The following is an 18,618-nucleotide window of genomic DNA, read 5'->3' as shown; positions in this document are numbered from 1 at the left end:
TCCGGGCGCACCGAGTATACTGCGAGCGTCAGCAGGGATCGAATCCAATGTCAGCGAAGGAAAGGGCTGAGATGTAGCAGATGATCGTCATAGGGCCGAAACAAATAGGCATGAGCGGTTCTCATAGTCCATATATTTATAATCTTTGAAGTATTCCAGAGGTGCAAGAAATTATGCTGTTCGCGTCCGAATCATACCTCTCCCGGCTAGGCTGGAACCCTTTCATGCCCGTGGTGTAACACTCATCCTCCTCTCTCGAAACAGTGGCTGTGGAGGAGCCTGTTCTTTACTCTGTTGGTTTTTTTTGTAGTTTTTAAAGTTTTTTCAGAGATTAAGTTGTGTTAATTAATTTAGATGTCAAAATGACTTTAAAAAATGAATGTTGCAGATTTGCCTAGTGCAGCGACAAAAGAACTGAGTGAAAAAATACTAACAGAAAAAACTAACAACTTATCGAGGTTCGAAGACTCAAAATCGTCACAGCTCCCAAAACCAATTGCGGTCATGTCAACAAAGAACAAAAAAAAAAGGGCGGATGATACGATTTGACAAAAAATGCAATTACGAATTTATGCGCTACCCAAAAACTGATTTAGAGAGTTTTTTTCCTGAATATATATGTACACCCATGGTAACACCCTCCCCATCCCAAAAATTAGTTCCCCCCTATAAAAATCCGCGTATGCCGAGGACTCGTCGGACGTCGTTTGTGAAGCGCAACGAGTCGAGGATGGGGAGCAGGTCCAGTAGCGCCTCGTCCGATGGGTCGTGTGTCCATCCTTCTATTGGAATGCCATTATCTGCGTGGTATCATAAATTTGGATGAAAAAGATAATCAGTTTGAGCGTTCATGAAATCAATCAAGAACGTGATGCAAAGTCGTGTTGTAGCAGAGTGAGTAAGGAAAGTGCAGACCAACCTTCGTTGATGCGATAACATATGGGTGAGTTGTCGACTAGGCAGACACGAGAGAGATCTTGCTCGACTATGGAGAGATCTTTGGTATAAGATCCGTTTGGAAGAAGCGTGCATGACTGGGAGATGTAAGGAAAGGTAGGGAGACGAGTGAAAGGTGAGACTAACCTCGCGAAAAAAACGGCGTGCAAGGATGCCACGGCCGGCATCTAGCCAGTCGATGACAGGATCAGCATACTCCTGCATGGAAGCTGTGAATATAACAAGGGTATACCACGCCGAGACCTGTAGATGAGATTAAAGAGAGGACGGTGACGACGACGATGACAATTCACCCCGACGCGACGAGGAAGATGGAGAGAGTGATGCTCACCTTTCTAAGAAAGTAATCGACGAATGGTCGTTTGTAGACGTGGTAGAGAGTGCTGCGGCCTCCGAGGAAGACTTGGACGGTGGTGCCCTTGTTTCGGGAGCCGAAGCTGGTAAAGCTGAGGAGGCCTGAACCACCAGAGGCGTAGGAAAGGATGGGTTTTGAGGTGGAGTGGATGAGGGTTTCATCGAGATCGAGGACGAGGGTCTTTGGAGCGTGGAAGGGAGTTCTGTGTGTGGTGAGGACGGGAGTGGAGGATCTAGAAGCAGAGTCTAGGAGCGTCGAAGACTGGAGAGAGGATTGGTGGGAAGAGAGTGGGGGAGGGTGGAATGAATGCGAGTGGTTGATGCGATGTATGATGGAGAGTGGAGTTGAAGATGGAGGAGGAAGGATTGGTGGTGGATAAGGGAGAAGAGGCGAGTCTGGCGGTGGTTCCTGTTTTATTTGGGCGATATCGTTGGAGTGAGGACGATCTGGGGTAGATGGGAGAGGAGAGTCTCTGAGAGAGATGGCGACTGGTAAGGAGGCCCAGGTAGCACAGAGAGAGTTCCAGAGGAGGACGAACACGCGGACGAAAAAGAGACGGCGGAGGAGGGGACGGATTCTGAGTCTGTACTTGGAGTGAACAGGTGAGTCTGCGGATGGCTGGGAGGAGAGTTTAGGAGATACGAAGGTGGAGGCGGGTGGGGAGAAGAGGATGGAGGAGGACCAGGAGGAGGATGGCTTTGGGGGAGCATTTGTGCGGGGAGAGTCAGTTGTGGGAGTGGATGGGGGAGTGCGTGGATTTGCGTAGACGTCGAGCTGACGGGAAAGATAACTGAGGGAATTCATGCGGGGGTCAAGTGCACGTCGGTGTAGTACCAGTCACACTTGTACTCAACTCGCCTGCTCGCTCCGCGTGACCGAATCCAGTCACTCAACACGTGTGTCTGCAGTGCACACGTTCTCGCTCTCTACTACCGCTCTACTCCATCATCACCTGTCTCTCTCCTTGCCCTAATCCATTACTCACTATCTTCTTCCCTTTGTTCTTACCCGACAGATTCCATCACGAGTCTCAAACGCTACACTTCTTCGTATCTCATCGCTGCATTTCCAATCATCTTCACTATACTACAATCACACAATATCTTCCTCACAGCAGGTATCGGTATCCTTTCTCCATCCCCTTCTCCTCCTCCTCTTCCTCCGCCTTCCGGTTCAGATACGCCAAGTGCTGTCTGAACACCCAACTCATCACAACCGCAGTTCCGCTCGTCGCAATACATATCCCATACGAGTATCGGTACGTCGGTCCCCAGTTCGACGGCCATATGTACCTGCACCAGCCCCTGTCAATATTGTACTCGTCGTACAGTCTCGCCACACTTACGATCCTGCAACATTTCCCAGCTGCGAGAACGCATTGATCAACGCCAGCGACACCGCACGCTTCGAAGGCGGTCTGGGGAATGAGTTGCTCATCCACGCATACATCACCACAAATCCTGCGTATGACTGCGCCATCAAGAATCTGCTCATCCATTCAACATCAGCGCACACGATCTCTACCAAAGCACGCGACTCACAAGGACACATATCGCGCAGCTGTGTTCATCGTGCTGATCGCGATCACGAATCCGATGATACCAGTGATATACGACCCGATCATATGGTAAAATCGCTCGCCCGCTTTATCGCTCCGTCTACAATGTAAAATTAAATACACATCAGCTGCTCCTTTCTTGCATCTCAAGTTCGACAATAATCGGTTTACCAGATCACTTACCTAGACAGATAAAACGCAAACAATGCCGTAAACACAAATGGTGGCGCACAAAGCAGGAGCGTCACTGTCGGGTTGTATCCCAACGTAGCGCTCAAAGTTGGGAAATATGCATTGAACGACAGCGCGATCACTTGTGCCAACATCGCGAACGAGAACCACCACACTTTCCAGTCGGTCAGAGCGAGATACAACCCAGATACTTGTCCCCCTTGTTCCGTCTCATCTTGATCCCCCATTCCCGCGGCGTCCTCCTTCATACGCAGCATCGCGAGCCGTCGTTCTTCGTCAGTGAGCCACCGCGTGGTGGTGGGAAAGTCGGGCAGGATAAAGATTGCGCATATAGCGACAAATACTGTGAGGCTGCCCTCGATATAGAAAAGCCATCTGGGTTGAATAAGGTGGGTCAGAACGTTATTAAAATAGCGAAATTGAAAGGGAGCTGCATAACGTAACCAAGACACACCTCCACGCTTGGTGACCCAGAACTCCGTTCATGCCGCCGAGAATGCCAGACGCGATAAGGGAACCAAAGGCGTTGCTGATAATGTTACCGCAATAGAGGATGGCAGTACGCAGGCCGATTTCGTCGCGCTTATACCTGTGTCATCAGCACAAGTGTGAGCTTGCGGATGAAAGTTTGAGATATGAACAGCTGACCATTTTGAGATGAGGAAGAGAGAGCCCGGAAAGAAGGCTGCCTCGACGAAGCCGAGGAAAAATCGGGTGAGAAGAGCGCCTACGAAGCTGGTACACGTTACATATGAACAATGTCTGCCGAGAAAAGCAAAGGAAATGACGCACTTGGTAGTAATACCAGTAAGGCAGGATATGACTCCCCATATGATCATACAGATAGGCAAGTGCAGCGATGGCTTTCCGATGTAATTGAGGAACATGTTACTACGGTTATTTTTAGTTTCCCGACTAATCAGCAAGTCTGGGCAAACGAGATGCTTACGAAGGTATTTGCATGATGATGTACCCAACGTAGAGGATGGAGAGCAAGGTTGCGAACTCTTGACCTTGGAGATGAAGATCTGTCTGAAGACCTCGTAATCGTGCTGCACTGTATGCAGTAATCTTTTATAACACGTTGATGCAAACGACCTTGAGGAACGTACCCCGCATTATTACGATCGATCTGCGCGTACATTCAGTACCCAACATTCCACAAAATGATCAAAATTAAAAAAGGAAAACAAAATCGATCCAAAAGGCTTCTCAAATATCTCAAGAACCAACACGAAAAGGACGCTCACTCACGTAGTTCAGGATATAGATCACCACCAAGATCGACATTCTGGTATCGAGCTTCCACAACAACTTCTTCTCGAGTTTCTTCCGCGCTTCATAACCGCCAAATTCAGAGTCGGGGTCGGGCCCTTGGACGGTGGCATTTTCCTTGCTCTCCTCCAAGCCTTTCTCTGCGACTTGCATTGAGGGGGGATGGAATGTGTTGGATGGCATCAGTTACACTGAATAGTTGGAGGACAACCTGGAAAAAAGAAGCCGCCTCACGCCAGGATGGATGACCTTGATAAGAACTTGCAGGCATGATAGTATTTTATCCGCTGGACATGTTTTGGAAGCGGATGTCCACCTGAGAAGTCACAAGGGCAAAGAAATGAAATGGTCGCCCGCACCGACAATTCCGCAGTGGCGGAACTAGCGGAACCTAAAGAGTTGGGTGAATATAATAAGCACCGTGAGAATATCTTTGGCAATCCAGTCACGTGCGACGCGCGCGATTGACGCGTTTTTGGGAATTACGCTTTACGGCTTGTTTATCAGCGACCACGACGGGATCGCGAAACGGCGGCTTGCGACAACACAGCTAGCAAGCTCCTTTATTTTCTTTATTTTGCGACAACATAACGACTCTTTTATTATATATTGTTTAAAAAACATCCCGCTTTTAATGGTATGGCATATAACGTCGAGTCCTCGCTAGACCCGCGTGTCGCCCTGTGCCAGCGTATTCAGTTGGCAGTTGCGGACCTCCCACAAGTGAGCGCGGAGGATATACCCCAGGACGAGTCGTGCCCTATCTGTCTCCTCTCATTTGCGAAGATATTGTCGGAGGAACAGGAATTGGAAGGGGCCGGAGATGAAGCCGAGGAGAAGGGAATTACTAGGTTGACGAGCTGCGGGCACATGTTTTGTCGAAACGAGTGAGCTTTACTTTCTTTTCACTTGGGTTTCTTTTCCCGTGGCTTCATGGCTATTGCTTGATCTGATGACGGTTATCTTCTTTTGGCTTTTTCCAACAGTTTGGCTGAATGGATTAGAAGTTTTGTGAGTGGTCCTTTCTGTTATAAAAATATGCAAGTGGCGCCTGATGATAGTTGGGATTCCTCCCCCTATTTCTTTTTTTGCTTTCTATTGGATGATTATAGCATGGCAGCTGTCCGACCTGCCGACATTCGTTTCTTGACGTGCAAATACCCGTAGACTCCGATGGGGAGTCTTCTGATGGGGACTATATGCCAGATGAAGAAGATGAGGAGGAGGAGGATGAATTCTTGGATACGGATGGGTTCAATGACGAATTCGAAGTGGAGATGGAGATAGATATGGATAGTATGTGGGACGACGGTCCGGAGGATATGGATGACCATTCACAGTGGGGGGACATGGAGGCCTCATCTGAAATAGGGTTCGATGCTGGCGAAGAGTTTGGTGCGTGGTGTCCCCTTGTTTTTCTCTCAATTTATTTTTACGTGCGTCAGCTGATGAACTCACGTTTTGTCGGTGGTTATCCAGCTCCGATATATGACGCGGATGTCGAGCCAGTCAACGAAGAGGCTGACACTACATTAATTGAAGAATCCACACAGGATCCCAAGTAGGAACTTGTTTGAATGGCCCTTTTTTCTGTTGGCTTCTTTACCTTTTTTTTTATTTTATTTTTTTTACCGCCCATTGGTTTGTAACAATTTAGCGATTTCTATATTCTGTTTTTATAGTAAACATCGAATGTCTATTCATTGACGAGAGCCCTGAGAATATCCTCAATTGCTGCGTCTTCTCGTCCTTCCTTCCACACGCCAATAAACTTTCCGCTCCATCTTGGGCCCCTTCCCCCACCTTTGACCCCTATTTCGGTCTTTAACCGTTCACCGGCGGTCTTTACCTTTTGCTCATCTGATCCAGAAACAAGTACCACGCTCGTGCTTGATGTCGTTTGAGAAGAGGGTGACGATGTCATGACTAACAGGTAAGGAAGCTTTTCTGTCACGGTGTTGGAAAACGAGAAGGACACGGAGGACAGGAAGCCCAGTGCGTTCGCCGCATCGTCTGTTCTGTGTAGATGCTTCACGAATAAGCGCTCTTCTGATTGATCACAAGCTTCTGTGAGAATGTCTTCAGCGACGGACTTGGCGAGCTCGAGCTCTAGGTCTTCGACTCTTTTCTCAGCCTTTTTACGCTCGTCGACGACTTGGCCAACACGGTCGGGGACTAGGGGAGCTCCGCAGCTGAGTATGGCTGCAGTATTGGCGAGTAATGAGTGCGAAGATGTCAAGTGGGCGATGAGCCGTGGCCCGGATAAGAAGTAGAGCCTCGCAGATGTAGTAGAAGAGCGTGAGAGGGCTTCTGTCTGAGGTATGAGGAAGAGCTGCAAGTTATGCAGCGACGGGAGGTGCGTCCCACAGCAGCTATGCGGAAAGTTTATCCAATAATGCACCGTATATATGAGTTGGATACTTACGGGTTACGGTCAACACCGTCGATGACAACTACTCGCTTGACACCTCCTGTGTAGTCTGCGGGTAGGGTTTTACCGACTGCACGCCCGCTTTCATGTTTGGGTACGTCAGATTCTTGCTCTCTGTTCAGTTCTTCTACCTCGACATGGACCTTCCTGCCCTCGAAGACAAGTCGGTTGGCCTCATCTTGTATGGCTGTTATCTCTTCTATCGACATGCTGCGCGGCAATTCGACATAGCATGGTGCGGGGTATGTGGTGAGAGACCAGGACAGGGTAGGGAGATTAAGTCGTGTTTCGAGGATTGCGGAAAGAAGATGCTGGGAGGTGTGCATTGACATCTTCACAGCAAAACGTCAGAACCCACGGAAGAGGGTGAGTGAGACGTTCTGAATCCTTACATGGTCGTATCTGCGGTTCACACCATCATTTCCAAGGGCGACTGTCACTTTGGCTCCTTGAGAAAAGTATTGCGCGTCCGAATCAGAATTCTGGACACGAATGTAGTGTACGGCATGCCCGCCGTGTCTCTTCACCTGAGTGATGTCCCACGTCTTCCCCTCTGCGGTGGTGATGATCCCGATGTCTGACGGTTGTCCTCCTCCCTCTGGGAATATCACTGTATCATGCAAGATGACTTCCAGCATCTGCTCAACAGGCGCAGCTTGTGCACTTCTTGCTCTTCTTCGCATTTGGCGGTGGGGGTGCTGATTTGGAGATCGTGCAGTTTATGATGGTAGTCTCGAGCTCGCGGAGGTATGGGTCGCCTAGACGGGGTGATGAGCAAAGTAGGGGGATGAGAGGCGGGGGAAGGGAGGTGCTTACGCTGGCAGGCGAGGAGTCCGACTGGGATGGGAAGCTGGGGGTCGGTGGGGATGGTGAGTGTGGGTGAGACGATCCTGTGATAAGATGGCGGGGTGGTGGGCAGGAGTAGGAGGCCGGTAGCTGCCATGTTTCTATTCAGATAAAGCTAAGGGTAGAACTATATTACTGCAATCACTGCTGCACGGCCTGGTGTTGTTCAGATAAGTTACAGAGCTTTGTTGCTAACCACTGACTCGAGAGATAATGAACTCGGTAATGGACCGGCCCGCGAGGCCGTAAACCCATTCACACAGGGATGCTGCCCTATTTGGCGAAGACTGGTTTGTTGCCAACTTCAAGTTGGAGTCCCATTCCGTTCTTCACCGGCCAGCTCACCAGGCTCGTTACATACGAGCAAGTCTGACTCTGTATATTGTGATATCTAAGCGAAGAAAGTCGCACAGCCGAAAAACACCAAGCAAAGCACATGGCATACTCACAGGACAGGAGATTTAGCGGCATTCCTTATACCGTTCTACGTGAGTCGTACTCTGAATTTATTTACGACGTTCTAATTTGATGCCTTTGTCGTAAAGGAGAGGAACCTGAGGCTTCATCTGTGCAAGAAGGGGATAATGGCGGTGCCCAAAGTGCTCCAAGAACATACGAGGAGAGAGACGTCATCGAACGGACTCTCCTTCGCAAGCTAGACGCTCGAATGTCTATCCTGATACTTATTTATATATTGAACTATGTACGTGGGCACTTGCATTTCCTGGTCTCCGGAAATCGGCTCACTGGCATTGTTGTTTCCCTTGCTGAAGATTGACCGTAATAATGCAGCGTGACTACAATCAACCTAATTCACGCTTGATCTTTTTCCTAACAAGAGCCGAACAACTCGCAGTGCTGCTAGGTTACGTGGCTTTGAGGAAGACCTTGGTTTGAAAGGGCAGGAATTCAACACCATTTTGAGCATTCTATATGTGGGCTACATCATCATGCAAGTTCCATCGTAAGTATATTCACTTCATCTGTAATTATTTCTATTAAGAGCCAAATTAGCAATATGCTATTAGATTATATTGGGAAGCCATCAATCTATTTACCAGCTTGCATGGTTGTATGGGGGTTTATATCGATAATGACAGGTTAGTTTTTTGTATGTCACATCTATTTTCTAATCTGAAATGGAAAATAGGATTTACGACAGAGTAAGTTCCTCCTTTAATGTAATGTTCGTGTGGTGACAGTCATCTTGAAGTTTTACTGGTGCTTTGCTAACCCGTTTCTTCCTCGGATTTGTTGAGGCTGCTTTTTTCCCTGGGGCGTTGTTTCTCTTGTCCAAGTGGTTTGTCAATTCTAATCAAGCTTTGGCACTCCAAGAATGACTGTTTTTCCAGGTATAAACGAAGAGAGCTTGGTCAGAGAATGGCATATCTATCCTGTGGTATTCTTCTAAGTAACGCGTTTGGGTCATTACTGGCTTCTGCTATTCTTGATGGTATGGATGGGCGTCTTGGCCGTGCAGCTTGGAGGTACTTGGCTTCAGTTTAAATACTGTATCGTTGCTAAATTTTCCTAGATGGCTTTTCTACATCGAAGGCTCTCTTACTGTCTTCGTCGCGATATGTGCCATCTTCATTTTGCCTGATTTCCCTTCGATGTCTCATAGCTGGCTCACCCCTGCCGAACATGCACTCGCAAAACAGAGGATGGAGGAAGATGCTGGCACTACCATAGAGTCAGTGATTGCATTGGATAAATCTCGGGAAAACCCCATAATACTAGCTCTCACCGATTGGAAAGTTTGGTGGATGGCCATAGCGCTGACTAGCATGGTTGTGTCCTTATCCTTCAACGCATTTTTTCCAACTTTGAGTGCAACATTGGGATTTAGTCCAACGGTCACTCTGCTGTTGTGTGCCCCACCGTGGTTGTTTGCTACATTCGAGGCATTCGTAATATCCAGGTATTCTATAAGACATATTTTTCTCAGCACAAGTACTTATTTATCTTCATACTCGTAGGCATTCCGATGCATCTGGGAAGCGTTTCATGTATATTACGCTTTCCTTGCTCCTTGGCATCCTCGGTTTCCTGATCGCCATGTCTACTATGAATATAGTCGCTCGTTATATTTCTTTGTAAGTGTGCACGTTTTATTATTCTCATCTATGGTTTTCTTTGATCTCATCCCGACAAAATGAATACCCAGGTTTCTAATGGCTCAGTCGTATACTGGCTTCATCGTGTTTTTTGCATGGGTCAGTAATACGATTCACAGCCCGTCTTCGAAACGTGCGGTGTCGCTTGCTTTCATAAACGCCGTGTCTTCTCTAGGAAATGTTGCAGGATCGTGAGTCTGGCACCTTTTCTTTTACATCCATTTTCGAACACAAATGACATATGTGCACACAGATATGTCTGGCCGATATGGTGGGGTCCTTCGTACAGGTATTCGTGTGCCATCTGCATAGTTGGGAACGGCCTGTGTATAATCATGTCTTTGGCTTTGAAACGACATCTGGAACAACTAAATAGAAAAGCGGAGGAAGAGGAGGATGCATCAGGGCAGCCCAAAGGTTTCAGATACTTACTTTAAACTGCTAGTCAAACTGTGAGTCACAGCTTCACATATATAGACCTAATGGATGTTTTGTAAACAAGGTCAGATCGCTCGAATAACCCAGAGGATAAGTAAATATCCGTTGATACCATTTCTCCACATGAGAATCTCCCCAGGTGATCTACAGTCTTGGGGTGAATTACACTCAGGCTTTCTACGTATAAATACTCATAAACGTAACGGCATCGACTGCTTTTCGTGACTTGCGAAGCTCGCGCAGAGAAAGTTCTATTTCCCAATGGCTTTGTATGCAGTGTTTTGACGGAGAAATGTCGGTGATAAGATCTACTCCGGACTATATCTCGTGAGGAACGATGGTACAGGTGACTTTCAATGGGTATATAACATTTAACAGGCAAACCGCCCCGTTCCTGAACAAATCTCCCCACCACCATGAGCGTTATCAGACCCTTGACACAAAATTGGACTTTCACCCAAGTTGGAGGAGGAAAAGGCACCAAGAAGGATGAATGGCTATCTGTTTCGCAGTTTCCGACCACTGTGCATGTGGAGCTTCTCAAATTGAAGAAGATTCCTGACCCGGTAAGTGGAGGAGTCTACATACTAGGTTTTTTCAAGCTGAGGCATGTCTAGTTCCTCGGTTTGAACGAGTGGGAAGTGCAATGTAGGTGTTATCGCATATACCGCTAAGGAAGTATCTGATGAGACCTGTATGTGAACTAGGGGTTGGTGAGGGCGATTGGGCATTCAAAAATACCTTCGTCGCCTCAGGAGCAGAGCTCGCAACTTCCAACGCCGATCTTGTTTTTGACGGTTTAGACACATTTGCGACTGTACAACTGGTAAGTACATATGATACATCAATCTTTTTGGGCTATAATGATATGTTTTTACTTCTAGAATGGCCACAAAATTCTCCAGTCTGTCTTTCTATTTGCCAAACCTATAAGACCATTCTTGACCATTATTCGATGAGAACAGAACGGAGAATCAGTTTGTGTCTTACAGAGCACCTGTAAAACAATATCTTCAAGCCGGCTCAAACGAGCTGTTGATATCCTTTTCAAGTGCTTTTCTTAAGGTGAGTTCAGCAATCTCACTTTAGGTCGATGATGGCACAAACGAAACATCTAGGGGCGAGAACTGGAAAAGCAGAACGGGAAGTTGCATCTCTGGAATGGCGATTCCAGTCGTCTCCATGTACGCAAGGCCCAGTACAAGTGCGTGGTTTAGTTATCTGCGCTCGTCTTATGCTTACTTAGTATTTTTAAAAAATAGCTACGGATGGGATTGGGGTTAGTTCTCCCTCGTATTATTGGATATCTTTATCTAATTGTCCATTTAGGCCCCGTTCTTATGACTATTGGACCATGGAAGCCTGTCAAGCTACATACCTATAATACCCACCTCACCGATGTCGATGTCAGGAGCAAAGTCTCCGAGTCTCTCGATGTCAGTCTCTCCGTAGACCTTTCACTCTCGGAGAAGACTGCGGGTTCTGCTTCGGTTGTGTTGAAGAACTCTCAAGGCGCAACTATCGTCAGCGAATCCGACCTCAAGACTGACTCTGGTAGCGCCAGGACGGAATTTTTCTTCTCTCCTGGTGTTCTAGACCTATGGTATCCAGTAGGATATGGTAAACAACCATTGTATACCGTGGAGGTTCAAGTCAAAGATAAGGTAGCATATATTCCATGATGTCTTCAAGAATCTTGATGCTAATACTTCCCTTCCATAGCAAGGGAATGTTTTGGATACTAAAATAGAAAGAGTATCTTTCAGGCGTGTTCGCGTTGTTCAAGAGCCCCTCGTTGATCAGCCAGGCCTGACGTTCCTGTTCGAGGTTAACAACATCCGTGTTTTCTGTGGTGGTAAGCCTGTCGTCGTATATATGCGCCCGAAATAGCTGATCTTAATCCTGTAGGCTCGAATTGGATTCCGGCTGATTCGTTTTTAACAACGTCAGTCGCTATTTTTGTATTCGATGCTGATATTGACGGTGCTTTGCTTCATCAAAATAGCCTAACTGCGGATAGGTACAGAGCCTGGTTGCAGTTGCTTGTGGACGGAAACCAGAACATGGTTCGTGTTTGGGGAGGAGGGATATACGAGGCTGATGCATTCTATGATACTTGTGATGGTATTTGTTTTCCACTTCTCTGTATGACCATTTCACTGAAAAAAATTATTAGAACTGGGCAGTAAGTTTTAAAGTCATCGGGCCAAATGCTGCTCCGTTAATTTCAACCCTCCAATAGTTCTCGTCTGGCAGGACTTCATGTTTGGCTGTGGGCAGGTGAGACTACTTCGAGAATATCTCCTTTGCGTCCTTACTGAAGGCCTTTCAAGTATCCTGCATATGACTCTTTCCTCAAGCTGGTTGAGGTAGAAGCTGAACAGAATGTTAAGCGACTCCGTCATCATCCTTCGGTCGTCATCTTTGGTGAGTGTTTGTCGGTAGATCGAACTAGCATATATTAATAATGCCCCGCTCAGCCGGAAACAACGAAGATTACCAGCTTGCGGAGTCCATCAAGATTGTGGACTACTCTGATGAGACGTCAGATTTCCGCAAAACTGAGTTCCCTGCGCGCTACATATACGAACGTACCCTACCTTCCATCGTAAACAAATTCTGCGACATATTCTACCATCGTAGCTCCCCCTATAGTGCACCGGGTGTTGTTACTACGGACAAGACTCTTGGTGACTTGCATCAGTGTAAGCAGATACCATAGTCTGACATCAGGCACGAACTCACAGACCACTGATATATAGGGAACGTTTGGCATGGCTCACAAGAGCCTTGGCACAACTGGGATATCCTTGCTGGTCGTTTTGTTTCTGAATTCGGCATGTAAGTTCGCGGGGTACTATTTATATCTTGGTAATTGACCGGTTTCAGGGAGGGATATCCGAACATCCGAACTGTGGACTACTGGTTAGCTGGCGACAAGTTGGAGCGATACCCGCAATCACGGTTTGTTCATCCAGCACGCTTGTTTGTAATGAGCTGATGTCCCTCGTTTAGAGTGAACAACAACCACAACAAAGCTGACGGTTTCGAGCGCCGGTTAGAGGTACGGATAAACACGGTGCTATAATCTTGCACGATTCTCATGATTCTCACCGAAATAGCTTTACTTGGTCGAAAATTTCAAACATGCGTTCGACATGGACAGGTGCGCAGTAAGATTTTGGATGGTGGTTAGCATATGCTTAAAGATCATTCAGTTACGTGTACTACACGCAGATCATGCAAGCGGAAACTTTGGCGTCTGCTTACCGTCTTTGGAGGCGTAACTGGCGTGGGAGAGGCAGGGAGCATACTGCGGGTGCTCTCGTTTGGCAGGTCAGTTTTTCAGGGTTTCCGCTTGTAATCGATCCTGATTTTGAGTCCAGATCAACGACTGTTGGCCGACAACATCTTGGGCCATCGTCGACTACTTCCTCCGGCCCAAGCCGGGCTATTTCACTATTGCGCGTGAATTACGACCGTACACAGTTGGCATGACACGTAAAGAGAAGAAGACTTTCGCGAACGAATTTTCTGCCGCTGATTTCAAGATTGAGACCATCCTGGAAATATGGGGCACAAACAACAGCCTGTCTGAGAAATCGGCTACACTTGAAGTGACTTCATTTGACTTACATTCGTCGTGGACAGACAAGTGGTCGAAGGCCGTGAAACTTGGGCCGAACGCCAGCACAGAGCTGTTTAGTGATAATCTCCCCGGCCAGCCTGTCAGGACGAAACAAAGCGAAGTACCTGGTGTTATTATTGTTTCTGCGCGTCTGTTGGACGCAGATGGCACTGTGCTTGGTAGATACTCGAATTGGTGAGTAGCTGCCACACTTGTTCTACATGCTGGCTCTCTTTGTTAATTCTTTCCACAGGCCGGAGCCTTTCAAGTTTATTACGTTCCCCACCGTGAAAGAACTGGGCTTGAAGATCTCAGTTAGCAGCGATGGAGAATCCGTCCAACTGTCTACGCAGAAGCCCATCAAAGGAATCATCATGGATGTTGATGGGGAAGACGTCAAATGGAGCGACCAAGCCATCGATCTTGTACCAGGTGACCCCCAGGTCGTAAAAGCCATTGGACTAAAAGGAAGGGAAGTGAAGGTTCGGTTCCTAGGCGATGGCTCGGCGTGAAGTAAGATGGAAGCAAAGTCGGCGGTAGGGTGAATCGAATGTACGAAAATGATTGTAGAAGTGATTCGAACGTGTAATACGAGTGTCCTTTATTCTCTTCATTGCATTACTGGTACTATGCACGTCCTGAACCAATGAAAAAGAATTGAGAGTATTAGCCACCGGGGAATAGAGTACGCTATTTATAATGACTAGGAATATGAAGGGGGCAAGCATCCCACAGGGGACACATTAAAATTACAAACTGTACAGGAGCAGGAATGCACGACAAGATACTGTAGCGGAAGGGAGACAGTCTAGTCCGATCAGTTATCGGATAAAAATCGCCAAAATAAGAAAAGGCACTCCTAGGGAGCAAGCGAAATAAGGAAAATAAGGAAACGGTAAATAATCGTATACGTAGGAGGCAAGTTGATAGCGATGCAGAAAACGTTAATGGGATGAGCCCACACGTTGTGCAGACATTGCAGTTAAAACGGTTGCTGGGACGTGGCGATGACAGACAGGCTTTCCTGAGGTCTCACATGATGGTACACTTGCTAGTTTCTGGTGGATCCGTCCTGGTTGAAGACGAACGTTTCTCTATTTCAGCAAGGCACAGCTCAAAGACTTTGCCTGCGCAATAATCAGAATAAAGTAAATGGTTACAAACGGCTGGACACGTACCGACGTTGACATTGTTTTTCGCACTCGTTTCCACCCAAGCCGCTTTGTTCTGCTTCGCAAGCTGCTCGCCCTCGGCTGAAGCTATCTGTCTGATAGTGGGGCTGTGAGGCAAGAACGAACATGGTTGACGACGGTGCACTCGACGCCACAAAGGCGGGAGATGAAAAGAAAATAAGCTTACCTCGTCTGAAGATCGGATTTAGCACCAACAATGACACAGGGGATGTCATTTATGCCACAAAAGTCGACGATTTTGTCGTACACAATCTGAATCATGTCGAACGAGTTTCTTGAGCTGACGGAGTATACGAGGACGTAGCCGTGTATTCCGATTGCGTGCTTGGAGTTTAGTATAGAGTATTCATCCTGGAGCGCAGAAGATATCAGTAAGGAAAAAAGGAGGCGGGTGATAGTAAAAGCTGACCTGACCGGCGGTGTCAATGATGTCACAGTCGTATTCTACGCCTTTGTAGCTGACACTCTTGTTGAAAGTGCTTTCGATGGTGGGATAATAAGCCTCAACGAAATGGTTCTCGATGTACTGTATTACGAGCGAGGACTTTCCTGGACGGGTATTGGTGTTCTGGTGGTATGACGTCGAACAACGGAGGAAGCTCACCGACGGAACGAGAGCCAAGGACTGCGATTTTTCTCTTCTTGAGGATATCACCAGTCATGTTGGTACAGGATTGGATACAGAAAGAGAGGTGAGGAGAGAAAGAGAAAAGCTAGACGGGGAGCTGGCAGGAAAGGATGTGGCTGGATGAAACGGAAAGACCCCACCGGCTGATGCAGCTTTTTTGGCCGAGCCGTTTTTCCGTTGCCAACGAGGATATATATACGAAATGGAGGGCAAACAAAAGTGAGGAATGGAGGAAAAGCTGGATGCGAGAGCAGTCCGGAGTAAATGGACAAGAGTATATAAATACGAAGGCAAAGGAAAGGGATGCAGGATGGGCTGGGGTCTCAGTGCCACGATTGGCGCGTATGCACACGGACCGCAAGCCAGTCCATCACAAAATTTATAGTAATTACATGCTATAACACCAGGAACAACAAAGAATGTCGAGACCGTCGCCCATCAACGAGAGTAATAGCACTCGCTTCTCCTACGTCTCTACGCCGTCACATCTGCTCAGCTGAAACCCCGCATAAGGTTGTCCTGGTCTTGTGACGATGGTCTGGACGGTCCGAGCCTTCGTTTCTTCACCCACCTTTTCGGAATGGAGTAATGATATCAACAGCCTCCGGAACTTGGGAAAACATTTGGTAAATCTGCCATTCCTCTCTCCCACCCTCTTCCGTGACAAAGCGCCCCTCGGATATCCTAGAAAGCATGTGTTCTTCCAAGCGAATACAGCCCGGCCAGTGCCTTCCAGCTGGCAAATCCTCTCTTTCTTCTCAGGCCATTGCCAAACCATGATATGTTTCAGCCCGTGTCGACCATCGCTACAACAGGTGGCTAGAATATTATCCTCCATCATACCCACCCACCATCACATTTGGGTGTGAACATAAACACAGATCTCTTAAAGGAAACTGGAAATCAATGGTGTGTCAACTGTTGAATTTATCTCGTCAGGCTAACATTGTTATCTCTTCCAACAGCATAGGCTTTGGTAAACGGTGGGCTTCATTGCAAGGTTAAGTTCAGTGGCGAAACGAATGACAGGTCGAGGGTAACAGTCCAAGTGTAGGAATGACCTTGTCTCTAGAATATCAGCACGACTACATCGGCAGAAGATGCTTCCAAAGGGAACTGCGAACTATGTGCATTATGAATTCGGCGAAGCTTTTCCAGCAAAGCGGAGACTCTGGAACTTAAAGCATAGCCAGCCTAACAGACGCAGCGGAATGATAATGGACCTGGAAATCGATATGTATGACGCCATGTGCTGCTTCCAAGCCTCGCCCGATTTGACACTTGCGAAAATAGAACATGGCGTTCGCAGAACCGTATAAGGGCATCCGTTACGCTCGAGCTGAGAAACATACCCCATGCAGTTAGACGCGGGCGGATTCCTTATCTCCCATTCAGCTTGATCAATGCATTTGACACGTCCAAACCTAAAGCTCGTGAGGGTGGACCACGGACAGCCACGGTTATCGTAAGCAATTCCACTACGTTTGCCGTTTGGAGTAGCGCCCGGCATTCAAACTCGTCTGTGCGGGTACCTGACCAGCACGATTGCGGGGCAGGCGTATCAGTTGGTGTTGGTAGCCTAGGAGGCAAGCATAGTGGCAATCTGTAGCTGAGATCGTCTGAGTGTCTATGAAAAAAAGTGCATTCTCGGTATCTGACACGGACCAGGCGCATCATGACAATGTTTCAACCTGCGAATAGACTTATAAAGTCTATCAGTCGTATCAGTTTCAAGCTCTCTTCCATGTGCGCAGAAAATCAACTGCCAAGTGCTCACCTAGAACGCCATTTCAAATCATCAAATCGTGTATTATTTGAGCGTCCAGCTTTGGGTTTTGCACCCGTCCTGAGGAGCCTTTTCATTCATCGGAGGGTGTCGGGTGCTTGTACTGGATATATACAGCAAACAATGTAGACACGGTGTATCGATGGCCGTATGAAGACACGCAGCATTTCATGGGCCTCGAGGTTTCGGCGGCACAGCCTGACTCTTTTCACCGAACTTTGTTTCAGGTTTCTCAGACCAAGGAAATTGCAGAAAAAGGACCTGGTTGGGACTCGAACGCACTCTCCGAGCACGTGCGTTGTCACGTGCTGATTTCACGTGAGGTTGATTTTTGAACGCGACTATAAAGAGTTTTGGTTTGTGTAACCTTGTGGAACTTTTGCGACTTGCTTTGGACCAGCTTGTGTATTTTTTCAAAGGAAATAACTCATCCACCATCCTTGCTTGTATATCTGTATCACATTCGTCATGTCTGCAGTCACCACACCCAATGACTCTCCTGTATCTGCACCCATCCAGCCTCTGCACAACCCGTCGCAGGCTGCACACGTCGTCGTCCCACAAGCACCGCTTGGCAACGCAACAAATGGCGTTGCCAACCAAGTCCCAGGAATGGGAGTCAAAGCTTTACTAGCTAAAAAGCTGGCGAAGAGCAAGTAAGTAACGTCATAACCACGAATTTATCAAGGCTGATGGCTCTTCACCCAAGAAACCCTACATATATATCGCCTACAGATAAACTGATGACTCCAGTCACCCAGAAGCTTAATGCGGCTAAGCAGAAACGCTTCACAAAGTGAGTGTCGCGGTCAAATGCAACTGCATCTATATTGCTGAAGGTCCTTGAATTCAGAGGTGCTAAACTTACCGGGGCATTGTTCCCTATCACAAAAGAATCCACGTCGTCTGAAGAGCGTGAAGACGTTAGTGATAGTGAATCGCTGTCATCAGAATCGGAACCTGTTAAGGAGCACCAAGACATGGATCACAAGATGAACGAGGACGACAACCCTTTTTGATACGCTGTTTCCCTGTTTGTCCTCCTGGGCTGGATCCCCTCTGCTACTCTGTCTTTGTAATGATTATCATGATACCAGTGATCTGTCTTCTTATCTTGTCTATCGGTTGTTTCGTTAACACTCGCTGTCTCTATACTCAACTTTTTATCTCACTGTGAAGGTTATTTTTCCCACGCTTGCTAAATGCACTACTTT

The 18,618-nt window shown here is 47.4% G+C and overlaps 8 protein-coding genes across 8 annotated transcripts; 4 read left to right on the top strand and 4 right to left on the bottom strand.

The window, feature by feature from the left end:
- Positions 1-465: 465 nt before the first annotated feature.
- SERLADRAFT_462187 (uncharacterized protein) lies at positions 466-2,162 on the bottom strand (the record flags this gene model as incomplete). The annotated part of the gene is made up of 4 exons (XM_007315949.1): positions 466-800; positions 920-1,034; positions 1,084-1,200; positions 1,289-2,162. The coding sequence occupies 4 exons, from the start codon at positions 2,114-2,116 to the stop codon at positions 667-669; spliced, it is 1,194 nt and encodes a 397-aa protein (XP_007316011.1).
- An 81-nt stretch (positions 2,163-2,243) lies between these two features.
- Positions 2,244-4,692, bottom strand: SERLADRAFT_447148 (uncharacterized protein; the record flags this gene model as incomplete). The annotated part of the gene is made up of 10 exons (XM_007315948.1): positions 2,244-2,604; positions 2,658-2,798; positions 2,854-2,970; positions 3,054-3,437; positions 3,517-3,651; positions 3,711-3,797; positions 3,855-3,953; positions 4,012-4,119; positions 4,175-4,194; positions 4,317-4,692. 10 exons carry the CDS (start codon positions 4,518-4,520, stop codon positions 2,421-2,423), a joined length of 1,479 nt encoding a protein of 492 aa, XP_007316010.1.
- A 284-nt stretch (positions 4,693-4,976) lies between these two features.
- On the top strand, positions 4,977-6,038 carry SERLADRAFT_414141 (uncharacterized protein; the record flags this gene model as incomplete). Its single annotated transcript, XM_007315947.1, has 4 exons — positions 4,977-5,224; positions 5,324-5,348; positions 5,450-5,732; positions 5,817-6,038. The coding sequence occupies 4 exons, from the start codon at positions 4,977-4,979 to the stop codon at positions 5,900-5,902; spliced, it is 642 nt and encodes a 213-aa protein (XP_007316009.1).
- Positions 6,034-7,711, bottom strand: SERLADRAFT_435689 (uncharacterized protein; the record flags this gene model as incomplete). The annotated part of the gene is made up of 4 exons (XM_007315946.1): positions 6,034-6,709; positions 6,763-7,100; positions 7,161-7,364; positions 7,433-7,711. The coding sequence occupies 4 exons, from the start codon at positions 7,709-7,711 to the stop codon at positions 6,034-6,036; spliced, it is 1,497 nt and encodes a 498-aa protein (XP_007316008.1).
- A 519-nt stretch (positions 7,712-8,230) lies between these two features.
- On the top strand, positions 8,231-10,168 carry SERLADRAFT_347403 (uncharacterized protein; the record flags this gene model as incomplete). Its single annotated transcript, XM_007315945.1, has 10 exons — positions 8,231-8,317; positions 8,388-8,407; positions 8,471-8,578; positions 8,629-8,718; positions 8,828-8,914; positions 8,967-9,101; positions 9,149-9,535; positions 9,594-9,710; positions 9,782-9,922; positions 9,985-10,168. Coding segments are annotated over 10 exons (1,356 nt in total), but the record flags the coding sequence as incomplete, so codon positions are not given.
- A 417-nt stretch (positions 10,169-10,585) lies between these two features.
- SERLADRAFT_360463 (glycoside hydrolase family 2 protein) lies at positions 10,586-15,054 on the top strand (the record flags this gene model as incomplete). Its single annotated transcript, XM_007315944.1, has 23 exons — positions 10,586-10,735; positions 10,787-10,817; positions 10,877-10,995; positions 11,054-11,073; positions 11,135-11,234; positions 11,288-11,373; positions 11,432-11,448; positions 11,499-11,833; positions 11,892-12,024; positions 12,078-12,114; positions 12,175-12,299; positions 12,412-12,449; positions 12,503-12,596; positions 12,650-12,874; positions 12,932-13,010; positions 13,059-13,133; positions 13,185-13,233; positions 13,292-13,335; positions 13,388-13,505; positions 13,556-13,992; positions 14,051-14,460; positions 14,496-14,922; positions 14,974-15,054. The coding sequence occupies 21 exons, from the start codon at positions 10,586-10,588 to the stop codon at positions 14,307-14,309; spliced, it is 2,571 nt and encodes an 856-aa protein (XP_007316006.1).
- A 1,227-nt stretch (positions 15,055-16,281) lies between these two features.
- On the bottom strand, positions 16,282-16,836 carry SERLADRAFT_383678 (uncharacterized protein; the record flags this gene model as incomplete). The annotated part of the gene is made up of 2 exons (XM_007315943.1): positions 16,282-16,527; positions 16,584-16,836. A coding segment is annotated over one exon (175 nt), but the record flags the coding sequence as incomplete, so codon positions are not given.
- A 1,036-nt stretch (positions 16,837-17,872) lies between these two features.
- On the top strand, positions 17,873-18,423 carry SERLADRAFT_435684 (uncharacterized protein; the record flags this gene model as incomplete). Its single annotated transcript, XM_007315942.1, has 3 exons — positions 17,873-18,060; positions 18,114-18,200; positions 18,258-18,423. The coding sequence occupies 3 exons, from the start codon at positions 17,873-17,875 to the stop codon at positions 18,421-18,423; spliced, it is 441 nt and encodes a 146-aa protein (XP_007316004.1).
- Between the last annotated feature and the right edge of the window lie 195 nt (positions 18,424-18,618).

This window comes from Serpula lacrymans (genome assembly GCF_000218685.1).
Source record: "Serpula lacrymans var. lacrymans S7.9 unplaced genomic scaffold SERLAscaffold_4, whole genome shotgun sequence".
NCBI classification, from domain to species: Eukaryota; Fungi; Basidiomycota; class Agaricomycetes; order Boletales; family Serpulaceae; genus Serpula; species Serpula lacrymans.
The sequence above is the reverse complement of the archived record's forward strand: the minus strand, read 5'-3'. Positions and strand labels throughout refer to the sequence as shown.